This window comes from Cinclus cinclus, chromosome 3, assembly GCF_963662255.1.
Source record: "Cinclus cinclus chromosome 3, bCinCin1.1, whole genome shotgun sequence".
NCBI classification, from domain to species: Eukaryota; Metazoa; Chordata; class Aves; order Passeriformes; family Cinclidae; genus Cinclus; species Cinclus cinclus.
The window spans coordinates 115,953,743-115,981,576 of NC_085048.1; the positions used below are offsets into that span (position 1 = coordinate 115,953,743).

The 27,834-nt window shown below is 38.5% G+C and overlaps 1 protein-coding gene across 4 annotated transcripts in view; it reads right to left on the reverse strand.

Annotated features, from left to right (window-relative positions):
* Positions 1-423: 423 nt before the first annotated feature.
* MAP4K3 (mitogen-activated protein kinase kinase kinase kinase 3) overlaps positions 424-27,834 on the reverse strand; it is a 65,498-nt gene continuing 38,087 nt past the window's right edge. For 2 of the 4 annotated variants that reach the window (XM_062490710.1, XM_062490707.1), the window contains 19 exons: positions 26,558-26,616; positions 25,407-25,445; positions 25,063-25,116; positions 22,024-22,066; positions 21,661-21,823; positions 20,561-20,670; positions 19,597-19,638; positions 19,279-19,363; positions 18,173-18,252; positions 15,649-15,709; positions 15,446-15,563; positions 13,559-13,617; positions 11,617-11,720; positions 10,706-10,877; positions 8,606-8,674; positions 8,400-8,492; positions 6,738-6,808; positions 4,197-4,252; positions 424-2,088 (listed from right to left, as the gene is read on the reverse strand). In XM_062490710.1, coding sequence (XP_062346694.1) covers positions 2,001-2,088; positions 4,197-4,252; positions 6,738-6,808; positions 8,400-8,492; positions 8,606-8,674; positions 10,706-10,877; positions 11,617-11,720; positions 13,559-13,617; positions 15,446-15,563; positions 15,649-15,709; positions 18,173-18,252; positions 19,279-19,363; positions 19,597-19,638; positions 20,561-20,670; positions 21,661-21,823; positions 22,024-22,066; positions 25,063-25,116; positions 25,407-25,445; positions 26,558-26,616 — 1,566 coding nt within the window. In that variant the 3' untranslated portion in view covers positions 424-2,000. The remainder of the gene's footprint in view (positions 2,089-4,196; positions 4,253-6,737; positions 6,809-8,399; positions 8,493-8,605; positions 8,675-10,705; positions 10,878-11,616; positions 11,721-13,558; positions 13,618-15,445; positions 15,564-15,648; positions 15,710-18,172; positions 18,253-19,278; positions 19,364-19,596; positions 19,639-20,560; positions 20,671-21,660; positions 21,824-22,023; positions 22,067-25,062; positions 25,117-25,406; positions 25,446-26,557; positions 26,617-27,834) is intronic. The other 2 variants (XM_062490708.1, XM_062490709.1) reach the window with 2 other exon arrangements.

Sequence of the window (27,834 nt, forward strand, 5' to 3'; positions counted from 1 at the left end):
AATGCCCAAGCAGAGTAAAAACCAATTGCCCTTAGTCTCTGGTGCCCATAACTCAGCAATGGCCTGAGAAACTTGGCCTCAGCTGCTGCAGAACCCCCCAGGAGGAAGCATGTTTATAGCACAGCACCTGTACAATTTAACTTTTTTAAACCTGAGCGACTTGCTGCATGTCCAAACGAGGAACAGTCCACAGGAGGCAGGATGGAAATCCCCCTTGGGGATTTCACAAGGGTGCTGTGCAACACACACAACTTCTCCACTTCTCTGAGAATTCAGCTGCTTGCCCCAGGGTGAGCCGAGATTCAGGATGAAGAACAGCCAGGATGGGGCCAGCAGAAGCAGTGAGCTCAAGCCACACAGGCAGAAAAATAAACCTGCTGAAAGAAACAATAAATCATGTTTGCAATCATCAGAGGTGGAAAAGCAGGAAATGAAGGGAAGAAACCACACAAGGTGGAATTTGGAAAGACTTAGCTCAAATCCAGCTATCCACTGCCCAAAAGGATACTGATGCCAACCCAGCTGAGTGGAGCTCCAGCAACCTCTGCTCAGACATTCAGAGACGCCCAGCTTCTGTGTTTGGCACAACCATTTAATAGCAGAATTGAAAACTCAGTATGTTCCATTTTAGTCTCATGTGGAAAATCAGTGCAGGTGATAATCTAATTGTACAACAACATGTTAAAAAATTTATTTTACATTATATACATTAGGGAACATATTTCAAAGCATTACCCATCACAACAATAATGCAGGCCATAAATCACTTTTAATTTAGTTTGGTTTTAGTGTATATTATCACAATAAAATATAAAGAACATATATAAAAAAAAAAAAAGGAGTCAAATGTGTGCATTTTGCTTAAAACTTGGCATTTACACACTCCATTGGAAAATAGCAATCAAAAATACTTCTGATCAAAACTAAGTTCCCGTGATGCGTAGTAACCATTGTATTGTTTCAATGAGGTAGTAACTAAATTTTGGCCACGTGTTAACATCCTAAAATGAAGAAAAGTGTGAAAATGGTTATAAGGCCAAAAAAAAAGTCAAAATGGCAACATCTCTGAGCCATTTCCACAATGTGGAATGTTGTTCCTTTTCATCATGATATGAAACTATTTAGTAAGACAAACAGTAATAACTACTTTTTATCATTGTATACACTAATAATTCAAACACCTATTGTAGAATTACAGCCAGGTACCACTAGTCTGGGACTGACACCCATCCATAAGGTATTTTTTTTCAAGCATAGAGAAGTAATCATAAGGAAATTTTTAATTAAATATAAAAATACAGGTGTTTAACTGGTTTGTTTCACAAAGAAATCTACCCAAATAAACAACAACAACAACAAAAAAAGGAACTTTGAAGCCCAAGTCATATCCACAAAGTCACAGCTTACCTTTGTGACTAAATACATCACATCTCAATACATTGTGCAAACATGAACACCAGTGTGTTGTATTGAAATTAAAACAAGATTGTAATCTGATTACAGCCTTGGTTACAATTTCTAAAAGTTAATATTTATTTGTATTAGTAAATTACATATAATAAAATACAATAGTGTTGCTAAATGTACTATATTTGTTGCTAGAATCCCACTTCATAATAAACACATGAGACATCCTTATAATAGTACCCCAATTTAATTTCTGCATCCTCAGTGACTTTTACATCTGTACAGGTAAGACACTTGTACTTAACAAGAGGACCTCTATCTACAGAAAGTCAGTGTCAGGCTTCAGCAAGAAGTTTCACTGAAAAATACTGCATATGTACAAAGATTACATAACAGTAAATTAAGCACTTTCATGGTATTATAATGCTTCTGTGTCCATACCACAAACAATTCTCATCTTCCTCTCACGCCACAATAAATTATAAAGTAACTGAAGTGGGGTTACTGCAGCTTTTGTGCAATTCCAGCCAGTCACGAGTGCTGCTGCAGCAGGAGTGTTCTCCTCACAGTGAGCTGCCTGCCACGTGCTGTTCTCAGTAGCTGTTCTCATGCCCTGCCAGGATGTACAAATTGCTGTTGGCTGTCGGGTTGTCCGTCGGCCTGCTCTCCAGCACCACCACCCTAAAAATGGAAATTTAAAAAGCCAAGGTGGCACGTGATCCTTTATTTAAGAACAGCCCTGGGTATAATTAAATATTCTTTCGTGACTGTCACCATCTGTCACCTGGTTTGTCATTTCTCTTCACCTAGATGCATGTAGTCCAAAAGCCCCTCAAAGCAATGCCAACCTCAAAACAAGCTCGCTGTCTTGTCCAGATCAGGTCACCAAGGATCTCCCACAGCCTCTTTGGGCTCCTGCTACAGTGCTGAACCATCCTCACCATCATGTTTATCCCTTCTATCCAGCTGGAAATTCCCTTCCTGCAACGTATCCCTGTTGTCTCTCATCTTTTTGGTGATGGCTTCTGAAAAGGGTCCATCATTCCCCCACTGGGCTTGTGCTTTCCTGGAGCTTTGCAAAGCAAACCCATTCATCAGGCTCCAGTTCTGAGAGTTGTCAGTGTGTCCCTTTACCATGGGAATGACAGCTGAACAAAGCTGATTCTTCTGTGAGCACTTCCAGTTAATCCCTGAGCCCATACAACTCAACCCACAGAAACTTCCTCCAGCTCTGAAAGTCTCAGAGACAAAAATTTACAGGCAAAGAGAATCCTAAGGAAAGGACTGCTGTGTGAAGAGTCCTTTCTCTTATTCTTTCTTGCCACCCACTTTTGGGCAGCATGGGAGATGGGAGACCGGGTTACATGGGCCTGCAACTGCAAAGATCACAAGGGATGTCCTAGATCAGACCTTTCTCTTCAAAGGAGAGAAATTAGCTGTCAGAATTTTGTTTCACAAACTATTTAATTTTTTTTTCACCAGGCAAGAACTGCTAGAACAACTGAACAGACTAGGATGTTCATGACTGACTTCTCCACAAACATCCTGAGGTGAAGGCAGAGTGTGGGAAACTCAAATCCATCTCTTGTGCATTCTGACAGGAAAGTTTGCTTGCTGTGCTGCAAAACTACGGCTCAAAAAACCTGACCTCTACTCCATGTGCTCCACAAAGGCAGTGAAACCTCATGGCATGAGGCAGCTCCCTGCTCATGAGGAGAAAGCATCACCACAAGCTTTAATTAGTAGATTGACATCAGGATTTTTTGCTTCAAAGAACAGCAGCTCCTATGAACTGGGAAAAGGCTTCAGAGCTCAAGCACAAAACAGGATAGAGCTACAAGGAAAAGGGTGTATGACGAAATTGCAATTAATGTTTATGCAGTGCCAAGTCTTTAAAGACTGTCTTAGACTTGAGAAAGCCAAAAATAGATGGGACCATATATGGGGAAGAGGGTATTTTCACAAGGCAGCTTTTTGTTACTTGGGGTTTACTGCAAGCTCAGGGTTTTTTACTGCAATCTTAGGGTTTACTACAAGCAGTGCAAGACAGAGGCAATTCTCAAAAGAAAAGGTAAAGCCTATCTGTGCAGTTCTTGTGAATTCCTTACTGGTGAAATTGTCACATCAGCATTCATTCCCTTAAAGACAGAACAGCTGCTTCTTCTGTGGCTTGTACAGAAGTACCAAGTTCAACACCAGGGCAGAGAAAGTTGAGGAAGTCAGTGACACTGCTAAAACAGCAGTTGGGTCACACAGACAGGGTGTTACTCTCCTGAAAGCAGATGCCAAAGAACAGCTACACTGGGAGCTCTCAAGAGCTCTTACAAGACCTGAACTGCCATGCTGAGAGAAAAAGTGGTAGATTTTCTTTCTGTGGGTAAAAGTGAGGTATTTAAAATTTTGAAGTATTTTTTTGCATTTATCTCTAGAAACAGATCTTTCATGAGTGACTGTAGCAGAACATTTGAAAGTAAAGACTTCACCAAATTCAACAAAAGCATTACAATACAAAAAGGAAAACTCTCCTGGAGATGGTGACTGCAGACAAATAAGAGCTTCTTGCACAGCTGAGTACTTCTGGAAGTACAAACACCTTTAGAAGACTTTTTTTTTTTAATTTAAGAAAAAGAAATGTAAAAGCAAAGGACTGGAAGGTAGACATATACAAACAAAAGAATGTCTACGATGCCTAAAAAAGAATTTGAAAAAAACATGCAAAAATACCTTTTACAAGGTAGGAGAACACACATTCCTTTATTTTACTATGTCCTGCTTACTTCTCATCTTACCTGTCAGATCCCAGAAGCCTGAATATCCTTGTATTATCAGAAATTTCTTGTGTGATCTAGACAATAAAAAAATAAATATTTACATGTTAAGAGCGCAAAGTGTTTTCATTTTAACATAAGTCAAGACACAAGAATTGACTGTGACTGATGTTACCAACTGACTGCCAATTAAAATCCAATAGAGATTATAATGGAACTGTCACTTTTAACTAAGATAGAAAAGTTTTCTGTAATTCCTCCTGCATTACATGACTTCCTCTGGCAATAAGTGCAACAGCAGGGCTCGGCTTGGTACTTGAGTTACCAGTGCAATTCTCTTCACAGCCATGGCCCAAATAAATATGGTGCAATTAGAGTGGACGTCCAAAAATGGGTCAGGAAAATCACACATAAAACACATTTTGTTGAAATGCTGAATTATAGTAAGAATGCACTAAGTTCACAGTCTGAAAACCTTAGCAGAGGAACAATCTCATGTGTGGTACTTGTGACCAGTGCAATAAGAAAACTTCATCTTTTGATATTTCAGACAAGTGCACAGTCCTGTGTGCTCTGTTGGTGAACTGTACCTGTGTGACACGTCCTTATGGTCATATGAATCTCAAAGCACCCAGAAAATCAATGAACTCAACCAAAGCCCAGTGCACATGCCAAAGGGTATTTAGTTAGTCACTTTGTGAACAGGCAGCACTGTTTAAAAGATCCTCTTCTACACAGACGTATTTCACACTCGTGGGGAAAAGCAGACATTTTTATCTCCTTCCCAGATCCTAGTAATGTTAGCTGACTTACTGAATTCACTTCTGGTGCAGAGAACATACAAGAGAATTTTAATTCACAGCAATTAAATCCCTCACTTTTCTAAGAAAATTAATTTCTCTTTTCTGTGGGGCTAAGGCTGTACAATATTTGCCCAAATTTTGAGCTTCTTGTGCCAGAATTCACAGTTCCCTCTTTCATTTTTCACACTAGATCAAACCACTGTGGGAGGTCACAGTTGTGGAAGGAAATAACTTAGCAAGCAACTCAAGTCATCCTCAATTACACCCAATTGTATTAGAATAGGGAATCTGAACGAACAAGGTCTTTAAAAAAAAAAACAGAGTTCCAAGTCAGGTCAGTCAGCTTTTTGTCCCAGGCAACAACTTCCTACTTATTAAGTAGTATAAAATTCCCCAGAAGTAACAAATAAAGTCAAGACCTGAGCCTGGCACCAAAGGCTTTTTATATCACAGAAGAAAATAGGTTTACTTCTTTTAACAGCTGCACCCAGTGGTACAGCCAGAAGAGAGAAGAAATTTTAAAAGACCCAAAAGCTAAACCTAGACGTGCTTTACAGAGAAAAAAAGTTTTAGGTGGCTTGCTTTCTGTCAACAGCCCAGTTCTGCTTTCAGTTCTTCATTTAGGTTCTGGCTTTGGCTTCACAGCAACAAAGCAAGCCAGCATCCCTGGTGCTTTACATGAACAACAAAATGCATGCATCTGGGCTGCAGCACCCTGGGACATGGCCTCTCCCAGCTGGAGCAGAGCCACTGAGCACCAATGGGTAGAGCAATGCACAAATGCCACAATAAATATTTGCACATTGGAAATAAGAAGCAGTCTGACTCCAGCCTTTGGTTTACACAGAGCAGGCTCTCTGACTTGCAAAGGCTTTGTGCAAGTCAATGCAGTGGTGGAACAGTGTGGGATATCTAAGCTTGGCGTGGTGTGACTGTGTGTGTACCTTAAAATGTAACTGGTCATAATGAGCTCAATTTCTCAGCCAGTGAAACACTGATGGAACAAGTGATAAGGTCTGTAAATATTCATTAATAACCTAATCAAAAGACTCATCACATTCCTGCAAAGTACAGCATTTTCACTAACAGGTACACAAGGTTTGCAGCAAGGGGAAAAAAACCCACTATTTGGGAAGGTAGTTATAATGGTTTAACTTTGTCTATAAATCACATCAAATGGGCTAAAAAAGGGACTACAAGGAGATTTTAGGAAAAAAAAACCAAACAAACCACATTTAGGTCAATCTTGTATTTTTCTACTGAAGATGAAAAAGTATTTCTTGTGAAAGCTGGTCAATTCTTCAAAGTACTTGTAAGCCAAGAGAACATGGAAGAGACTAAAAAAAAAATAGTCAGGCAACCCATTTGACACTGACAAAAAGCTAAAGGTTTGCAGTGGAATCACTGGCAAAGCCCAAATTTCTGCGTCCATATGTGAGTGGCTAAGGAACTGACAGTGATCTTCAAAGCAATTTAAAGTGAAGATTAATATTACCAAGAATCAGGCTTGGATATTTTCTATGGCATCCTGGCCCCATCTCCTGTTTCTGCTTTGCTTGTTAGATGTGAAGGTGCTCTTGTACAGCTCCACCAATGCTTTATAGCTTATGAAACAAACACAGAATGAGACTCCAGCTCCAAGGTCTAGCCTAGGAAGTTACTGAAATGTTTCACTCATTTTCAGACAACAGCATTGTGCATTTCTCCTCCCCGTGGCTTACATTAGAAGCTAGAATTTGAAGTACAATGTAGCACTCACCTCATTTGATCTAAAACTCCTTCCTTGCATGCCGTGTTTCCAGAATGCTAACACACTGTCTTGTAGGCAGACTAGTAAGAAAAACACTGGAATCAGTTTTGAGGCATAAACTCAACTCCTACTTTTAAGTCCAAAAGCACAAGACTGTAGTTTAGAAATCTACACATGGATGTTTCATTGTATGACATCCACCCACTCATACTGCAGAATCTTTCCCGGGAAAACACTGAACCTGCCTCAAAATCAGCTGCATTTATACATTTATTTGTTTAATGAGCAGGGTTTAAAAACATTTCAACCTAACCAGAAAATGTTCTAAATGCCTAGTACTAAATGTGTCATTTTATCTGAACAGGACATCCCTTTAATACTTGCAGACAATATATACGGAATTTTAACAGAAAAGTTCCAGGAGTGTCTTTGGAGACACTGCCAGGACAGGATAGGCCACTGGAAGCTCATTTTTGACAAGCAGGGTGAGGACCACAGAACATGCAGAGGTCCTAGAGTGAGAAGCTTCAAGTACATTAAACCCTTCCTTCCCCCCATTCCCAACCATCAAGAGCTATAAAAGTAGTATTTTCAGGGGCAATGTTTTCTTGTCCTCTTCTCTGTGAAAGGCCTGAAACTTTAAAGCTTTTCCTCAGAAATAAACACCCTGCAACTCCTGATGATTTCAGAGCCCACTGTTCCTCCTCTGCTGGTGCTGCCCTTCATGTGTGCACACATCCCTCCTACCCCTCTTTCAATAGCAGGTGGTGCAATCCAGTTATGTAACTACAGGAAAACTGCCATAATAATCTATTCTGTTTCACATATTGAATTCATTCAAACTCTACTCAAGGAAACAAAATTTATGCAACCTGTGATATATCACGTAATTTAGTCTTTGAGCTGCTTTATAAAAATGACCTGCACAAACACACATGCAAAATGAGTTTAGGCATGGGTGATTCAGAGAGTTTATGTAGGCTGTGTTAAGGTATTCCTTTAGAGGCTAGAAGTCACCATCATATTCCCAAGACATTTAGCTTAACCTAAGAAGACTCCAGGATTCTTACTCCATTCCAATTGCTTCTAGGAAAGCACATTCTGAACCTTTCACTCAGTCCTCTCACACAAAGTGAAATGAATGAGGTAGTGCTCCAAATGCCAAAGACTAGACAGGTAGCATATCTAATTCTTTACTGTAACATTAAACAAGTTAATCATAGAAGATCTGAAATTGGAAGGGACCTAAGGATCACTTAGAGCATCTTCCAGATGCTGCATGAGCTCTGACAGGCTTGGTCCTGCAACCACTTCTCTGGAAAGCTCAGTCTAGCAACCACCCTCTGAATGAAATGCATTTTCCTAATATCCAACCTGAATTTTGCCATATACAACTTTATGTAATTTCCATGCCTTTACTGATGGTCATGACTTTTTGGCTGCCAGATCACACTGTTGAGTCATCTTCAGCTTGCTATTAATCCCAACCCCCAGATCTCTCTGCAGAGCAGCTCTCCAGCCTCTCATTCCGAAGCTTGTAAATCTAAGTGGGACTGCCTCATCCCACATGCAGAATCCACCACTTGCTCTTGTTAAGTTTCATGCAGATGGTGATTGCCCAGCTCCCTGACCTACAGGGATATTCAAGACTAACAATGAAATCCAGCTTACCTATTGATTCAATCTGGAAGTCAAACGTGAGCTCCGATGACAGTTTACGGCTGGATTTTAACTTGCCTTGCAGATTCACTATTTTTATGCAGCCTAGACAATAAATAAGGTTATGTTAACCAAGGATCATCTTCACTATAGATCTTAATTTGCAGACAGTATGCATGTATATGCATACATATATATTTAGTTGATATTAAACTTACAATCCAAACACACCAAAATGGTATCTCTCTCCAGCTGTGTTACATGGACAACACTCGTCTCTGTAGTGTCTATAAAAAAATGACAGTGTTAGTTCATAAAAAAAATTAGCATGAAATTTGAAATGGAACTTCTAGAGATTGAGACATTTTGATGGGTTAGTGTGTTTTATCTACTTAAAATCCTCATCTTACCAGTGACATTACTCTTCTCTTAGAGATGCATGTCCACTTATCCAACATGTTGGCTGTGACAGAAAAACTCAAGCTATAATATTAAAATATGGATTCAATTCAGCCTTTTCTGAGCCATGTCACAAAAGCCAGCTGACATGCATATTGTTGTCCATTTATTCTCTGTTGGTCTAACTGAATATTGCTGTTGCAAAAAGGTAGATATATGTGACTGTCCACACTATGCTGCTTCCCTGCACTTTTTTTTCTGTCATTATTTCTAAATCCTGAGAGAGATTTATATACTATTACTTAAGTCTTGCTGCTATTTGCAGATGTTCAATCCCCAGATGTTCCAAAAAATATGGGCTTATTTCCTTCTCCAAACCCTCAAAAGAAGGGCTATTTTCTTCTCTTCTGGGTTACAGCTGAAGCAGTCTCTATCATGGTAAATGGGAATTTGAGCCACAAGTGATTAGTGGACACATCAGCTCTGAAGAGAAATGTAGCTTTGGCCCATCTGTTTGTTAAATTGAAGTTACATACAAAGCAGCTCTTACTAATTCAATGTTACTGCCAGATTCTGTAGGCATCTTTCATATAGCAAAGAGAAACTCAGTAAGTCCATTAGACATGAGAAATTAGAGCACATTACCTTCAACACAAAAGCAGCTTCTGGTTAAAATTATAAAAAACAAAAATGTTTGCATCACTGCTCTCCTGCCAGAAGGGGACAGGAATAAGCTGATATAACAAAAGGGTTTAAACCTGAGCTACAAAAATATGAGAAAACAACAACATAGACACAACACCAGAACATACAAGTAATTCAAGGAATTAACAAAGTATGGAAGGCACAATGCAAAAAAAGAACAGAGAAGGGATTAGTACTCTTGTATTTATGCACCAGTGCAGACAATATTGAGAGACAAATGACAACAGGACACTTCTCATTCTGCTGTCCTATAAAGTCACACAGTTAGAGGTAGGAATGAAAATAAAATGCATTGTCTGAAGTAGTTAAGGGTGTTAATTTGCCATCCACTGCTCACTTTGGGTATTGTAACTATGCTTTAAACTGTGTCAAAATCTTTTCAGCAACAGGAAGGTCAGTGAGTGTCTTCCTGGTGAAAACTGTTAATGAATTCCACAGAACACACTCATCTGGAGTTGTGCACACGTATTTGCCAGCACAGAGCTATGTGCAAATTCATAACGAATCAACAATGGATCCATGACAGGCATAACCAAACCTATTTACTGCTTCTGAACCTGCAATCTGTGACTGGAGATGGTTTTCTTTCAGGGGGCAACCTTGAAATTCTAAGAAATTAATTCTTAGCACACTTCTTTGAGAGAATTTCTGCTGTTGTTCAGATGCTGGCCACAGTGGTGATGGGAAGGCACTTGTTTTCCTGCTAGTAGTGGTCCTAATCCTTTCTGCTTTCCATAAACACCAGAAGAATGCTCTATCTCAGCAGGAGACTGACAACACCACTTCTAACCATACTGGCACATTGCAGGAGAGCCAAACATCTTCCAGAGATGTCAAAAGGAATTGCTCAGAATGCAATTTTACTAGAACTTCTTAAATATAAACAGAAGTCACAGTGTCAGGGTAAAACAGAAAACAGCACAGGAGGTAACAAAGTGCTGCCTAATTTATGAAAATGCAAGAAACTGTAACTCCATCCTCTGTTATACCAAATATCTCAAGGAATCCAATCAGTTCAACAAGGAGAAACATAAAAATGAAGTGCACGTGCAAGCAGGTTCAACCAGATACCCCTTTAAGCAGAGAACTTAAAATTATCACTTAACCTTAATGATTTCACCATTTGATTCCTCAGAGAAGCCTACCTTTTAGTTCTTCAGCTATAACAGAAGAAGAAAGAACATTTTGGAATGCAATGACAACAGCACACAAACCTGTTTCTGTAAACCATGAAGAGGTAGAATTTGGGTTGACAGTCTCAAACTTCACCACCTGGTTGAAGTCTCTTCCTCTACTGACACCAACACAAACTAAAGGGAATTCTTGCTCAGGGACTACCAGCATTTCAAACAGTCTCAGTGGACAAGGTACAGGAAAATCTATGTGCTAGATGAATAAGCAAAAATAGGTATTAGAAGGGCAACAAATGTAGTCTGAGTTGCTATCAGATATTAAAACAAAGGAAAATTTTATGATATACTCTGTAATGTTAGGTTTACTTCTTCAGGTAACAGGAATTGATAAATACAAAAGGCCTGAGTCAAGAAGCTTGGAGCATCTTCTGCCAATTCAGTTAAAATAAAATAGCATGTCTTTTATCATGTGTGTCCTTTGCAGCTGCTCACAGACAACAAGAGTGCTCATCACTGCTCTCCCTGGCTACTGAGTCTCTAAGCCTTCTCTTCCAGGCTGATCAAGCTACAGCAGCTGCTTTTTTATAAACATGAGCCCACCCTGGCCCTGTCTCTGCAGGTGATGTTAGATGGGGAGACAAAAAGCATTTCTGGGCACCTCAGTGTCAAAAAACATGGAATAAATGGTCACATTCTCTCTAATATGGGAGCAAGACCACTGTTAACACATGTCTCAGCCTGCCAGCCTCAGTTTTCTGTTGTGCTGAAGGGCAATGCTCATGGAGAAAAGGGCTTGGCTCTCTAACTGAGGTACACCCCAAAGACATGAACATTTATTTTGAGTCAGTTAATATGTGACATATATAAACAGTAATTTTCAATATAATACAACAGAAACAATGACAAAAGTCTAATAAATCAAGAAATGGCTAATACCTATTCTTAACAACCCACTACAAGATAACCAGACGTCAACACAATTGAAACGTTACCTTGATTAACATAAATTTTTGCATTGGTTCAACCCATTCTAACAAAACAATGCTTGACTGTAGTGCTCCACAAAGGTACTTGTGACCTGTGTAGGGATTTCTCACTGCCAAGAGAAGATAAAGAATATTAGTGCACTAAGCACATACAAATCAGAAACCATTTCCAGCTATGTAAGAGTCCATCTACTTCTGGAAAATACCCACTACCCCCACTCTAATCTTTTATATATTTGAAAAAGAGCTGATTGCATACACATTTGGAGTGACCTGGATCTACTGCATTGGTTTGCCTGAGCCACTTCAAAATCTAAGCAAACTGTTAAAGCATGGCTTTGTCTATGACACACAGTCACCCAGCAGGCAGTGAACAATAGCTCAGCTGCCCTCCAAGCACTGTCTGAAATCCAGGAACTCCATAATTCCGATGAACACTTCTAGATCATCAGGCAACCCAGTTGAAACCGAAGAACAATAGAAGAGCAGGAAGTGCTGCTCTTCCATTGTCAGAGTTCAATTAAAAACTGGCAGAGAACAATGAAGTTGCAAAATCAGGCCCTGTGAAGTTTCACAGCTTCAATTCTACAATGCTGACAGAATTTCATTCCCTAAGCACTGGCAACATTGCCTTTAAGACAAACAAGTGTTATTTTGCACTTAGTACAAATACATCTATAGACCAGATTTTACTGTGCAGTAAAGTGACTGTGGGCCATCAGACAATAAACAACACAGTTCAGATAAGAAGCTTCTACAATCCAGAACCATCCACAGAAGTGAAATATGCTGACACTACCTCACTGCCACAGAAACTCATCAGTAATCCCATGGCACCTTAAACATCAGTGCTTTATTTGATTAATCCAAGTTCTCACTCAACATCAGTCAGACTGACTGCAAAGTGAAGCAAATAATGTTTGGTGTGACCCTGAGTAAGGCTGAACACAGCAGCAGAAACCACAAAGCAACCACCAACACCTGTAAGGTGCAGAAAGAAGACCAGAAGTTCTCCTCTTTTTCTGCCTCCTGTGGCACTCCGGCTGCCCCAAGGCCAGAAGCAAACTTAGGTGCCAGCAGGAATGGAGGCTCAGGCCACAAAAAGACTCTTAGAAGCCACTCTGGCTGTGTTTACAAATTATCACTAACACCAATCATGCACGAAGGCTCCAGGCTTAGGAGGCTTAGCCACCTCTGAATATGAAGACTTCCCCTCATAATGTCAAATACCACAGCATCCCTGTTAAATTCTGTGCCTGGCAGGACAGGAATCACAGAATCGACAGAAGAGCACACCACAAGGCTTCCTGTTTTATGAACAGAAACCTGGAAACATAAAGACTTCCAAATTAGTTTTTCTGTCATAAAGTCGGAGTTTTTACCCTGTCACCCCAGGAACATTCCCTGCAGCATTCATTAACACTCACAGTGGTTTGGGGTTTTTCTAATATATTTGCCTCTGCTTTAGAACATGTCTTATCACGGCTTTGAGACTCTGGTAACTGGTACATTATTAAACACATTATAAAGGCTTCAGAGACAACACTGTACTCAAATAATTAAAAATACTCCTCTGGCTTTTTATCATCCAATATTGATAACTGACATTTCTGCTAGGAATGCAGGTGGTTTAATCCCGATGGCAACTTCCCTAAATTTCTCCATCCATGGAGATTAGGCTCTTCTTGAGGATTGGTTAGAAATCTGACATCATTCTGCTTCTCTGCATTGTTTGTAAATTGTCTTTAAATATAAAGAGCTAAACGGGAAAGTTTCCACTGGTTAAATCCAAGGACTAACCTGAATGAGCTCAGAGTCTGCAAATGCACAACCTCTTAACAATGACAGAAGTCTTCTCTCCCTTTATCTCCTAAACAGGACTCAGTAATTTTAATATTGCCACCATTTGTGGTGCCCCTTCACACTTATTCTCCAGACCTTTACTTACCAACACAACACTTTTGACACCATTTAGTGTCAGGAATTTTTGTAGACACCGCAAACTTCCTACAAAAGATAAATACAACATTATTGATCAACTAAAACAATTGAGTGAATTTTCTTTTTAGACAGTCACTGATAGAAAAACATCTGCCACACCAAAAAAACTAAAAAAATACAAGTTTGTGTATTTCTCATGAAATAATGTGAAAATGTATCAGACAAGCCAAAATGCTATTTGCTGGTAACAAGACTCAGAATTTCCACAGAGATTAGAAGACAACAGGCACTAGTGAAACCAGCCACAGTACTCTGGACAATAAAAATAACTAATTTGATGCTCTAGAAAAGATGGGAATAAATAGATAGTAGACAGATGGTGCACTCAAAGCTATGAATTAGGAAAACAATTGCGGAGCATTTTACTCTCCAGAAGTGACTGGTAATGCAAAAGGACTGAAGAGCATGAAAATTGAGTACTGGGCACAAATTTTTGCTGGAACAAGTGATGGAAGGTTTGAAAGGAACTGCTCAAAGACACCCCAGGGAGAGAAACTGGAAAGGAGACTTATCACAGCCATATTTCCTGCTACTGAATGTCTGCCTATCAAGTATCATAAACTGAGGTTAGAACATTTTGCAAATGAATATACAAACCTCACAAATTACTTCAAATTCGATTTTGCTTTGTCTTTCCTCTACCAAAACCTTTGGTTTTACCATTTTGCATGTAGCACTCATCACCATAGTATCCAGAAACTTGTTTAAGAATACATTTTATGGTCTGGTAGGAAAAAAAATAATTATGTTCTCCTACACATTTCAAATGTCTGTCTTCTCCTGGCTAAATGTGACTACCCTGACACCCTACAACCAGAGGTAAAACAAGAAAACAGATTATCTAAATTAATCTCCCCTGCTTTTGAATGGCTGGCTTGGCACTCACATTCAGGTTGTGCTGCATTTTTCTTGGCAAGTTACATGACTGGACAAGAAATTTTCTGAGTCCTCTGCAACTTAGGTGAGGTACCATTCCAGGCAGAATTTAGTATGGTTTTTCTAGCATGATCCTTATGGTAATTATGGTTATTAGCTCACTGCTGATTCAGTCCTCAAGCCCAAGTCATGCACCAAAGACAAATTTGGAAGAGAAGAGCATAATAATGGTGCAGGAACACAGAAGATAACAATTCAAAGCACACATTATTTCTTAATTATTTAGAATTAACCCTCTAGGAAGAATAAAATTTTCAGACAAGTGTTGCACCATTATGCTTGCAGGTAACTGAACAAGAAGCCTTTCCTGAACCCAAGAATTACACGTTAATAGGGTTTTAATAGAACCAAAGGTAGGAGAGAATCAAATTTTCTATAACACAGTTTCCCAACAGCAATCCTATTCTATTAGAAGAACCAGTTTCCCACTCTACAGGTTAAGAATCAAAGATTTTTCTGCCAACTAGATTATTGTTAGTGCCTTCTTCTGCTGGGATTTGAACAGGTTACTACTGAGGCTCGGTTGACACTGTCCTGGTTCTGGCCAGAACAGGGTTAAGTTTTGCAGCATCCAGGAGGGCCATGGCCATAGATTTTGTTTAGCATCAAGTACAAACAGGATTTACCACACTAGACTATACCTGAAAAGAGCTATGCCCAGAAGCAGGAGGTTTCACAACCAGAAGGTAAGGTGTACCAAAATCCACTTCTCTACCAAGAGCAATTCACATCCTGAGCCGTGTAAATGCAGGGCTCAACCCTCTGATTGAGGCACACAAAGTATTCACTGCAATCTGTGAGTAGAGCCCCCCACTACCTGGTGTTCCCAGAGCTTCAAAAGCATATCCTGAACTCCCAGAGTTAAGATAATCTGATATATCTGATGAGGTGTATTTACCTGGGAAGTATTCGGTCAGGGAGTTTATGTGCTGGAATAGCAACAGGTAACTTTTGCATTTGCCTTGCATAATCAAAGAGTCCTGGTAGATTATGGGAATAAAGCTGAGAAGCTTTACCTGGCAATTAGAAAACAAACCACACTTCAAATACGAAACCAATTGTTTACCAGTGCTACCACTCAGAGATAGCACAGTAACTTACCAGATATTGATAATAAACAATTGTTCATGACATATAACCAGGTACATCTTCGAGGAAATAGCTGATAAATGGAAGGAAAAAAAAAGAAGTAGCATTTCATTTGATATACACAAAACAATTATCAATTAGTATCTGCTTAGATGACAGGACAAAAGTAATAGTGACTTTCTTTTAGCAGAAGTAAGTTTAAGCCGAGTAATGTTTACCTGGATTCCAGAGTTAATTCAGAGTAAATCTTAGGCACTCACACTATATTCAATATATTAAATAACATTTAGACAATTAGCATATTTTATACTCATGTCTTCAGGTACATTACATTCCATATGATGACATTATAAAGATCAATCAACCCTTTTCCAAAAAATTCAAAAGCCACTGAATTTTCTCCTTCAGAGAAGAAAAGCTCAACAACAAACTTCAGTAAACCAAGCATGGTTGACAAACCACAGCCATTCTAAAGCCTGTGACACTCCAAATCCCTTCAAACAATTAAAACTGGCACTTGAAGGGATTTTTCACCTTCACCTTCTCATGATTACACATTTCAGCTAAGCGATGAAAAAGTGCAACAAATGTTCAAGGCAGAGCTGTTTTTTGTCAAATCCTGCAATTCCTAAAAAGATGGGGGTGAAAGCAACAAGACATCCCTTAAAAAATCCCAAACAAACTGCAACTCTGCAACTACTTAACTACTTCCCCCCCTTCCCCCCCCCCCCCCCCCCCCCCATCAAGCTTCTGGAACCTATTGGCACAAGATGCCATGGAGGTAGAAAGTACCAACCCAAACAAGGGATTAGACATACTCGTGTTCAACAGGTCCAAAACTGGACAAAAAAATGGGCAGCAACCCTCCAACATCCCTGATTCTATGACTGTAGAGGAGTCTAAGGAGAACACACAGTGACTGAGTTCACTGACATTTCCCACTGTTGCTTCAGAAAGACACTACTGGGCTAGACAGACCATTCAGAAGGAATGCTCTTTGCTCTTTAAAAAAACCAACCAAACACACAAACAAACATAAAAGAAAACAAAACACAACTCTACAAGAAAAAAAAAAAAGACAAAAATATTAACCTTGAAGCTACTCTAACTCTGGGAAATGTGCATTTTGTCTCCTTTGTCCACTGGTGAAGCGATATACAGAGAAAAATAACCAAGGACATTACTTCTGCTTTTAAGATGAGTTGTGTCAGAGTGAGAGTAAACAATGACATAAAACACAAAACTTGGAAATGCCACTAAAGCCCTACTGACTGTTATAAATGATGCAATAAATGGTTAGCACAGAGGGTGCACTTCTATTCCTATGGAAATAATTGACCAAACTGCTTGGAGCAAAATTTAACATGCAAGGTTGATTGACCTTCTGTAGGCACACGAGCATATTTTGACTAAGTAACTTTGGACCTGAGGATTAAAGAACAGCAATTCTTCAAATTAGCAGGTTAATTGACCAGTCACTCATTGCTCTTGTTCCACATATGACTGGCTGTGTTAGCAAGCATTTCTTCTTGTCTGCAAGTGCTTATTAAAACATTTCCCTGAAAGCTCACACACTACATGATGTTCATTACAGCTCCTCCTCCCTCGCCAGTTAAAAAACAAACCAAAACCAAACCTTTCCTTGGCCTACAATAATTACTGCATTAGTGATATTTCTCAGGGTTGCTGTTACAACTGCAGTGCAGCAGCAGACTGGTCCCTGAGCTGAGTTTAAACCAGGTAATTCAAGCAGCAGTATGATTATGGGTTACACTGAGCTCAGTTCAAGCTAGCTGGGCCTCCCTCTCAACAAAACAGACATCTCTACAATGTCTGGACCCTGGAGGATGAACAAACACCAGTGCCTTCAGCTTACAGTGTGAAGGCTGTCCTTGCAAATTCCTCCATCTTGATGGCAGGTGCACATCTCCCTACCACAGGGAGAATGCAGGAAAGAAAATAACTCTCTTACAGAGTAACAAAAGAGCTGAAGAATAAAGAAAGACCTGCAACTTGCATCTTCCCCCTCCTGAGCATCCCTTTAAATAAATCACTTTTTGTAATACTTTGCAAAGACAGAGCTTTAAGTGCAATTCAGTAAGCTGAGTCTCATCAGCAAAGCTGTTCTTACAACTACAAGAATGGACTCCTGTGAATAAAGGATCTCCTTGCTTCCCTGTAGCTGAAACACAATGTTGGTTGCAAAAATTCTGTATTGTAATGCAGTTAAGGAAAATATAAATTTTCATCCAAAATGCATCAGGGAAATTCCATACTATTTACCTAATCATTAAACTGCAGAAGAATGCACTATGATGAAGTTCAAAATACAGACAGATGAAGATCTCCTATATAAACATAGTTCAGCCTACAAAACACAAACATGACTGAAAAGTATGCTCAATAGCAAATACCTAAGGCAATTCTTAGTGCAGTCGGGACCGAAATATAACAAAAAGTATTTTTACAAGGATTATACAATATTAATCTGAGTGGTTAAAGAAAATGATGCATTATTTTAAAACCAGAAATATACCTGTTCCATTGATGTTTCATGAAGTTCATTGAGGTTCAGTGTGTAAATACCTTCTTCTGCTCCAAATATCAAGTACTGATCTGCAAACACAAACAAAAACAGGTAGAAATCTTGATTTCAGGAAGGTATGTATACCTTCAAAAAAAACAAAAAACATTTACACACATGGAAACAAACAAATCAAACTATAAAAGTTACAGTGTTTGAAAGCACAGAAAATTAATCCTGACAAGGGAGCTTTAAGTTATGAATGGGACTGTTTTAAATCATGAGGAAAGCTCAAGGGCTTTTTTTTTTTTTTTTGAGTAATAATTGAAATTTTAAAAAAAAAGCGATTCAGCCACAAGCAGGAAAACACGAGAACAGTTTCAGCATATCCTACTCAGACATTTCCATATATTATTGAAATGTTCATTGCCTTCCTTGAGAGTACTTCTACAGCAGTATTGACTGGAACATTTTTCTCAGTAGTCTGTGGTTGCCTCACCTCTTGAATATAATTAAATTCCTGGATTGTACGTAGGCATGCAAACAAGGCAGACATCTGCTATGAGGTGATGTCAGCTGCTAAGGATTTACCCTTCCCTAATTCCACTTTCTAAAAAAATGCAAATTATTTTCTTGCTGACCAGCTCAATATTATGTCCATATAGCTTTTAATTAAAAGGTCTAATGGCAAGTAAAGTCAGTACAATATTGCCAAAGATCTCTTTTATCAGGCTAAATATAAAGCACTAAGATTCATGCAAAAATAAACAGCTGCAGAATCCTGAAGGGCCAAAAAGATCTCAAGGAAAAAAATATCAAGTCAGTGATAAAGAAATCTAAGGTAAAAGCCCTCCAAAAGTCAGAATTTTTACAAATAAATTAGGATTGTCTTCTTTTGGACTAAAATGGTGAGAAGAGTCTTTAACTTCCGTGTGTAATTTATTCTTTTCAATCAAAGCAAAAAACTTCATCCATCTTTAGACAGCAGTGGTAGAATTAAAGAATGACTCCTGCTTATATGAATATATGTCTGTTTTTAGAAGAAATAGTCCTACTCATCTAAGCACTCTTGAAATTCAAGGGTAGGACAAAATGGGTAAAATACTCATATACACTACCTCTTGTATCTGGATTTATCCAAGATGTAGCACAATGAATTTTTAATGGACAGCCATTGAAAACCTTTGAAAAGCAAGCACCCATCTGTGGAAGGAAAAATATTAAAATATTTACATACAAAAAATTAAAATGTGACCTTCCCAAAAGAATCATTTTTACTTCAAGTAGTAACGAAAGGTTAAGAGTCATACCATTGGCTTAGCACTGCTATGTCATAACAGGTTTTTTATGTAAAATAACAAATACTACAAACAATCAAAAAATATGCCCTTTCACCCTGCTCCCAACATGCATTTGTATGACTCAGCAATACTCACATGTACTTTAGGTGTGGGAGGAAGGCCGTTACTAATTGGTTTCTAGAAAATAAAATTTAGAAGTATGTTTACACACACACACACAAACACACACTGTGCTTAAACATGTATATTCCCTCCCCACACCCAGCACAACCACGAACACTTGGCACAGTATATTTCATTAAAATCTCTCCTATGATTCCCTAATACCTCCTCATTGAATGTTTGCACAGTCTTGTGTGACATTTTTACACTATGATGGTGCCTGTAAGAAAGCCATTTCCAGTACTGGAGAGTTGAAGCAATTTGGTAACAATTGTTCAATATTAGAGCACTAAATGTTAGCACTCAGTGCTATATGCACTTTCCTGTGTTAGTATCAATTTCTCCTAGCATAAACAAGCTCCTGAACAAACAGATTTTACAGGCAAACTGCAAACACAAAATTTCAAATTACAAGTTCAAAGCTGTCCAGTTTATCCTACTTTCCAAAGCACTGCAGTATTACTTGCATTTCCTTAAAACAAAACAAAGACTCATCACCATGTTTCTAGTCTATTTCCTCTCCACTTGTCACAAAAAAAATTACATTTCCAGCCTCACACTTGGAAGGAGCCCTCAGAGAGGGCTGTCTCATGTTACATTTAATCTATTCTAATTACAGCATATTCCATTCCCTCATTTCCCCATTTGCTAACACAGTCATTGCTCAGTACACCACCTGACAGAGCTCTCATTATGTTTCCTAGATGTGTGAAACAGCAAGTGAATTGTATATATTTGTGATTATGTTTGTTTTTAAAGAAAATTAAACACTTCAGCCTAAGGCTGTATCACAACTAGACAATCAAGGAAAACTGTGCTTTGATTCAAAGTAAACAAGATGCCATCTAGCATAATTTCCATATTAAAAAGCACGCCTGCTCCTTTTCCTTCCACATGTGGAACAGTCAGAAGACAACCAGAAGCTTTAAATACCTACCAGTATTTCTTTCTTTTCTTTCCTTGAAAATACAGTGTCTCTAGCTTCAGGCTGTTGATATGGCAGTTCTTCTCTTTCACCATTTAACTGCACAGAAGTGACTCCATTACCTAGAAAGATTAATATTTTAAAAATGTGTTCCTCCACCTTAAAGAGTAATCTAGTCTACAAACTCTTTTAAGTGGGCCAGAACTTTCAGTTAAGTCAGAACTTTCAGTTAAGTCAGAACATACACTATATACAACATAGTATAAAACACCCTAATTTATTTCTGAAGCATGCATGTTTTTACACATGCATACATCCAATCTCAGTGTGTGACTTGTAGTAATTAATGTAACAACTCCAATACAGTAACTCTAATCTAACAACTCCAACAGGAGCACAGAAAAGGATGCAGTCACAGTCACAAGGGAAAATGTGTAGACCATACCTAAAGAAATACTTGACAATTGCTACACTTCTGTTATTGATTCCCTAGAAACACAGCCTTGCTAAGAGTCAAATCTTGAACAAATCAACTGCAGTACTAAGTATGAAGCAAGGAAAAGCTACCAAAGTAACAGTTAAGAGGAAGACACTGAGCTTGCTTAAGAGAAGCCAGTCCAAGACAACTCTCAAGGCATCAGACTAGCAAAAGCATAACAACATGAACAGTCTGAACAGACAGAAAACAACCACAATTACCTCCTGCACTCCTCAATGCAGTTCATTACATACAAAAGCAAACCTTGAAAGCAGAACTCAGCTCTTGACATAAAAAAGGACAACAGCCGACACACTGAACCTAAAACCTACAAATAAACTTTTTTACCAATCCTGATACTCTAGATTATAAACCTTTTTCTTAGGAAAGCAACTTTGCCACCAGTGGCATCAGCAGGAATTGTGTTAGTGACTTTGCTAGAAGGTACATGTGACCCTCTTCAGAGTTAAAAGTATGCTTTCTTCATGAATTTTGGCTTTCGTGCACTTATTGTTACTCCACCATTGAAGAAATGTACCTCATTATCTTTTAATGTGTGCATAGCTAGGAATATAGAAATCACATCATATTATTTAAGAAATACTTGTATACTCCTCAGGGTCACTCTTATTACCTAAAGGATTAGATTTCTGTGGAGGTAACCGAGGAGGTGGTGGTCTGGGTGGAACATGAGATGCAGATTTTGCTGGACTCTCTGATGTTGGGCATCTCTTGATTGTCCCTTGATTTTCATTTTCAGAAGAGTAAGTTTCATGGGGGATAAATATGGATTTAGGCTGAAAGAGACATAGTAATAATCAAAACATAATGAAAAAAGATTCAAAGCATCCATGCCACTTATCAATGAGGAAAAAGCCCCACATGCAGCATGTGGACCCTGCAATTTTCACAAGTGAAGAGCCATCAATACAGTAATTTAAATATTTATTTAATTTAAGTGCATTTTTCTCCTGAGCAACCAAACCCCCTCACTTACCTTTGGTGGTAAAGGAGGTGGCACTTTAGGTTTCATAGTAGCACTATAAAGAGAAAAAAACAAAACAAAACAAGAGAAAACTCAAATTGCAGTCTTCATAAAGAAACAGGGTTTTAGAAGTGCCATACAAATAAAGACCATTAACTTGTCAACAGCACTATTATATCCAAGTAACTGCATCACAAATATTTTCAAACATTTTATTATACCTCAAATACTGTATGAAAACAAGGATCACAAGTTCCCCGAGAGGAGAGGAGAGAGTGTTATGAATTGATTTGTTGAAAATGCACAAATTGTGCAGAATGAAGCAGGGAGAAACAGAAGATGCTTGACATTTTCTCTGTTGAGAGGAAAAAGTTTAGGGTATCAGTGAGCTGAAGGGGAGTCACAAGAAAACTAATCAAGACCATGCCTTGGAAAACTTACACTGATGACTTAGAACAGCCTTAGCCATAAAACTAAAACCCTACAGCTACCCTCCTGTTTAGGTTGGTTGGTTGTTTTTTGCTTGAAGAGTCTCTTTTTTCACAGAAATCTTGGCAAAGACAACTTTTTCATGCTAGAATAGCTTGGTCCAACAGTACAAGATATAATCAGAAAACAACATAGTTTAAGCATCAGGAGCATTTCTTCTCTCCTGGTTCTGTGGTTTTAAAATTATGCTGCATTTAAAAATAAAACACTAAATTTTGAAATTCTGCATATTTTTAAAACCTCTTCCACTCTTCTGTTTCCTAATCCTTTAGGAACTTAAAAGTTATTTCCACTAAAACTAGGAATACAGTTGTGAAAACGTGACATTCTTCCACAGCCTTTTCCTTGTTTCTGAATTATGTTCAAAGTAGTAAAGCATCAGCCTGTTTCTTTACAGGTCAACAACTTGTCTGCCTGGCTTCATTCCTTTCAGGAGTTTCTTCTCCTGGCATCTTATGTGTTGCCTGCATTTCAGAGAAGCTGGAAGGAAATTCTGAGAACTTGTTTCCCTGTGTCATGCACTTCAGCTGCTTTGGTGGTAGAAATTATCTTCTCTTAGTAACATGGGGCTGAGCTTTAGTCCTCAGTCATGAGGGTTCAAGCTCCAATTCCATTTCCTTTTGTATTCCTCCTGTATTTCAGACAACCAGAGTTACAGGGCAGCCAAAGAAAGCAAGAAGGCAACAATGTGGCATGCATGTGACAGATGTGTGTACAAAGAAACATGTGCCCTTGCTTCAACAAGAGGGTTTAGGTGCAGTTTGTCACTGCTATTCATGCAGGGCAGTGCCCCAGTCATTTCTGCTTTCCCAGTTCCCATAACCAGGAAATTCAAGCATCAGCAGCCCTGCTGCACATGAGAGAAACAGAAATACCAAAACAATCAAAATTATTAAATGAAGAGCAATATCTTTATATTGTTCTCTGAAACACGGATTCTGTGCTGCTATAATAACCCAATTTCATGCAGTGGCACCAGTTTGGGCTGGAGGGGGTACACTGGATTCACTGGTTTTGTTCTGGATCTGAAGGGAGAAGTGATTGGTGTCACATGTGCTTCCCAACCGCAGCTTCACCTCAAAGAATATAAACCAAACCAAAGCCTTGAATCTTCAGTGGGTTCTACAGAAAGATATTCAAGAACAAGGAGATGAACTAATAATTGCAGCAGATCTTTGTGCTCCAGCAGATACCAAGAGAAAGGCACAGATGCAGAATCTATCTGACCCAAGGTTGAGGGATTCAAGCTTTTTTACACACTGTCAGGCCCTCTCTGTAGGGCAAAAGCACTTAGGATGAAATATCAGAAGAAACAAAAAACACCAAGACAATTCTGCAACACAATCTGGTCCCCAGGGTCAGATGCATTAGAACTTCTCCAGAAGTTCTCTCAGGCTCTTTCTTGCCTAACCTAAAAAAAGAAAATCTACAGAAACACAACAGTGACATAAGCAGCTGAAGTCAATACTGTCTGAAAGTTCTGATGGAGCCTGTGCAAGAAACAAGGATCTCAAAGCACTGGAGAAGGAAATCAGCGCCAGCACTTCAAGACAGCAGGGATCAAGAGGTTCCAAACCCTGGAACATGACTGAAGTTGATGATACAGGTTGCAAAGAGTAAAAAGGTGTGGGAGGGGGAGAAACAAGAAACAGAATTTAACAGACACAGAGCTGTACACAAAAAGCCATCCAGAGGTCCATATGGACAGAGGAACCAAGATGAGGTGCTCACAAAAACAGTAAAGTGACTCAGCAAAGAGATTATAGTTTGCTTCTCTGCAAGTGAGAGATGCCAGCAACAGATAACACATGCTTTAAAGGTTTCTTGTAAGAAGCAACAGCTTTCTAAATTATCCATTAACAGAAAGCAAACAAAAATTGTGTCTCAATGGCATTGTTCTTTTCGGACTTTACAAAACATTTCTTTAGGAATGTAAATCCACCTGTACTGGTTTTGCTTTGTAAATTGTTTCAGCTCTCATCTAGGAATCAAAGAGAGCCCAACAATACTTATACCAGTGGGATTTAATAGGAACATCACCAAGTTGCCACAGTCCTTTGCAGCCATACAACCTTGATTGCTTTGAGTAAGGGAAGTCAGCTCTATTCCAAAAACACAGCACCCTTACAAGCATCCTCCTAGCTGAGAACACACACAGAACAAACTCAAATATCTAGAGAAGCCTGTAATGCATATATATAAACTACTTTTCATTAGTTTTATTTTAATATATAGTTATCAGCTCTAAAGAAGGCACTAGGACTGTAGTTGGACAAATTACTGGCTCAACCTAACAATGCCAATTTGTCCCATAGCAGAAAATAAAAAGAAAATTGTATCAATCAAGGAACAAGATTCTCCCCTCCCCCCAATTTATAGCAATCAGCAGAATAAGATGATTTATGGTGATGTAATCCAGCAACAACATTAAAACACCTATCTTTAAAAATGCTATAGCAAAAAGAATTGTGTGTTGTTACAGAATGTGATTCGACCTTTTTTTTCCCAAATACTTATCTATTCAGGAATCTGATTTTATTACTTTTTACAAGAAGGACTTACTGTTTAGAATCATCATCTGCATCATCATCATCTTCTAAATGTGCCACATGTCCCCTAAAAAAATGAACGAGGTACAGTGGTTGAAATAATTGTATTAAAATTACCTCAGCTGTTGTGAAAGATTCTGAGCTCAAAATATACCTCTTTTACAGAATTTTACTGTCTTTTTTAAAAATCATTATTGTTCTTTAAAGGACAGCTTCAATCTAGAGAACTATGCCTGTCTCACAGGCTCTCAGCAAGCAAAGGGACAAACAGGAACCAGTTGTGACAGACAGAAAAAAAAAAATAAAATCAACACACAAATTTTGAAACACACCAGAGGAAAAAAGAAATAGAATTACCGCTGATGTAGTTCTTCTTCAACTGATTTTAAGAGACTCCTTCAGCATTAAATAAGAACAAGAACATAATTTAATTGTGGTACAAAAGCACAATTATCAAAAGCCAGAACAAGAGCACCTATCAGTAAATAATCCAAAGCATGTTATTTCAGCTGGCTTTCAGAATATTCATCCAGCATCCACATAAAAATCAACACTGCTGCAAATTTTTTAAATCTATTGTTTACACAACACCCTTTCAGGTGTGTTAATTAACGTATGGCTCTTAAGTGCAATAGTCCTTTTTCCTCTTACTGTAAAACAAGGACTGTGTTAACTGAATCCAGTTGAAAAGAAATCCGTAAGAAAATTGTAATACTAAAAATAAACAGAGTGACAACTATGAAACTACTGCAATTATTCCCTGGTTAATTTTTGTAACATTCTGAACTTCGTATTTGTGTTTTTGTCTGAAAACACAGAGAGGAATCACAGGACTAAGGAAGAAGAAGATTGCAAAATACATCAAGTACTGATTATTTTCCCACTTAAAGACTGTGCAAAAATATCATGGTCTATGATTAGGTTTTCTGCATTTTTAGTATGATTTAATTTAGCAAATCAAAGTTAGGCATCCTAATTCTGGCATGCATAAATGTAATTGAGTAATTGAGTAAAAAGGGAAAATTGCATGGAAAATTATTTCATATGATTAACATATCAAGATGATTAAAGGTATGAGCATGAAGTTAAAGGGCGTGCTAAGAAAGGTAAATTTTATTTTTTAAAGCATTTATAACTGCATGTTCCTAGTGACCTACAAGATAAAGAAGGGCATAAAGTAATGTCAAAGAGCAGCACGGGCAGTTCCCAAATAGGATAAAATTGTGCTCTGTGGGAACCTATCATGCAGAATATTTCGTAAACAAGTAGACCAAGATAAGAGCTCTCAAAAGGAAGCTTACACCACCACTAAGACATTATGGTTAATACAGCCTCAAATACTGAAAAGAGCTGTGATTCTGTAACATTAGTTATTATTGTTTTAGAAACAAGTAAGTGATATTGGAATTTTAACTGACAGAAAAGGAGTTTGACGTATTTTACTACACCATTTTCAGCTAAAGTATATTTAAATAAAGAATGAATAAAGACAGAAAATGCTTACTCACTTATTTCCACCCAAAAAGTAGCCACACTGAGGGCCATGACCATATTCTAGCTGTAGATCCTGAAAAATAAGAGAATGAATCTTTTAAGATGAATAGGTGAGCATCCAACTCACACCCTGTGCCATGCTGCTGTTATCCCCTCCTGAGACACCAAACCAGCTGAATCCTCTGGCATTCCTGCCCCTAACACCACTCTCAGGCCCACTGCACCTAAAAATCTCCTCTCTGGCAGTTTGCTCCATCTCAAATTCTTTCTACCTCTGACCTTAGCCCCTTCCTTGAACATAAGAGATCCTCTGCTCAGATAAAGTCAGCTGCAGAAAACGAAACAGAACTACAACAAAAATAATACAGTGATAAGAGAAAAAAAAAAAAGAAAAAAGATAAATAAATTCAGGACTTTGCAATCTACCAGATCCCATAGAGAGCTCAGCTACCTCTCATTGGCACATTTAATAGTCATTTCAGAAGAGGATTAGCTCTGGCAAAGGAGCCTGAAACCCTTTGGCACATGGTAACATTTCAAAAATAAGCAGAGAGGACAGTAAGTTTTTTTACTGCTGTGGTTATACCAACATGTGCATATGTTAGGAAGACCTTTTCTTTGGAAAAAAAACAACAACAACAAAACAGAATTCACAAAGTCAAACACTCCAGCAATCATGGAGTGCAGGCTACACAGAAAAAGGTGTGGCAATAGGCCTTCAACACTACTTTTAAATAAACACCATAATGGCAGAAATATTTCATGCATTAATGGAATACAAGGGACTCCACTGCATCTGCTGGGAGAATACTGCTATAATTACAGTCTATTTTATTTCTTCAGGGGGATCACAACAGGAGAGATCTGAGCATAAATTTACTTCCAAAACAGTGAATGCATTCACCAGGAGAAACAAATTATTGATCACTGAAATTAGTGATAAATGGGAGCTACACTCTGCCTCCTCAGGGAATATTTTTAAGGGCTTCCAACATCTTCTGTTGAACAGGCCCCTTTCAGCTGCAACCCATATCAAAAAGCATGCCACCTTTCAGCAAGAGACCCAGATACTCAAGCTTTAAGAGGAAGAAATCTGATTAGATGGGGCTGATCTTTCAAAAGAGCATTTTTAAAACTCAGAGGAAAAGGCTCACAGCAGATTTGCCAGTGTTCCAAGCTGAGGAAGTAGAAAGCACTGGCAGCCCTCAGTTCCAGGCTGAAGGGCAATCACATTAATACAAAGCTGTAAATACTGTTGTTTTTTTTTTTTTTTTTTTTGCTTGCCAAGGAG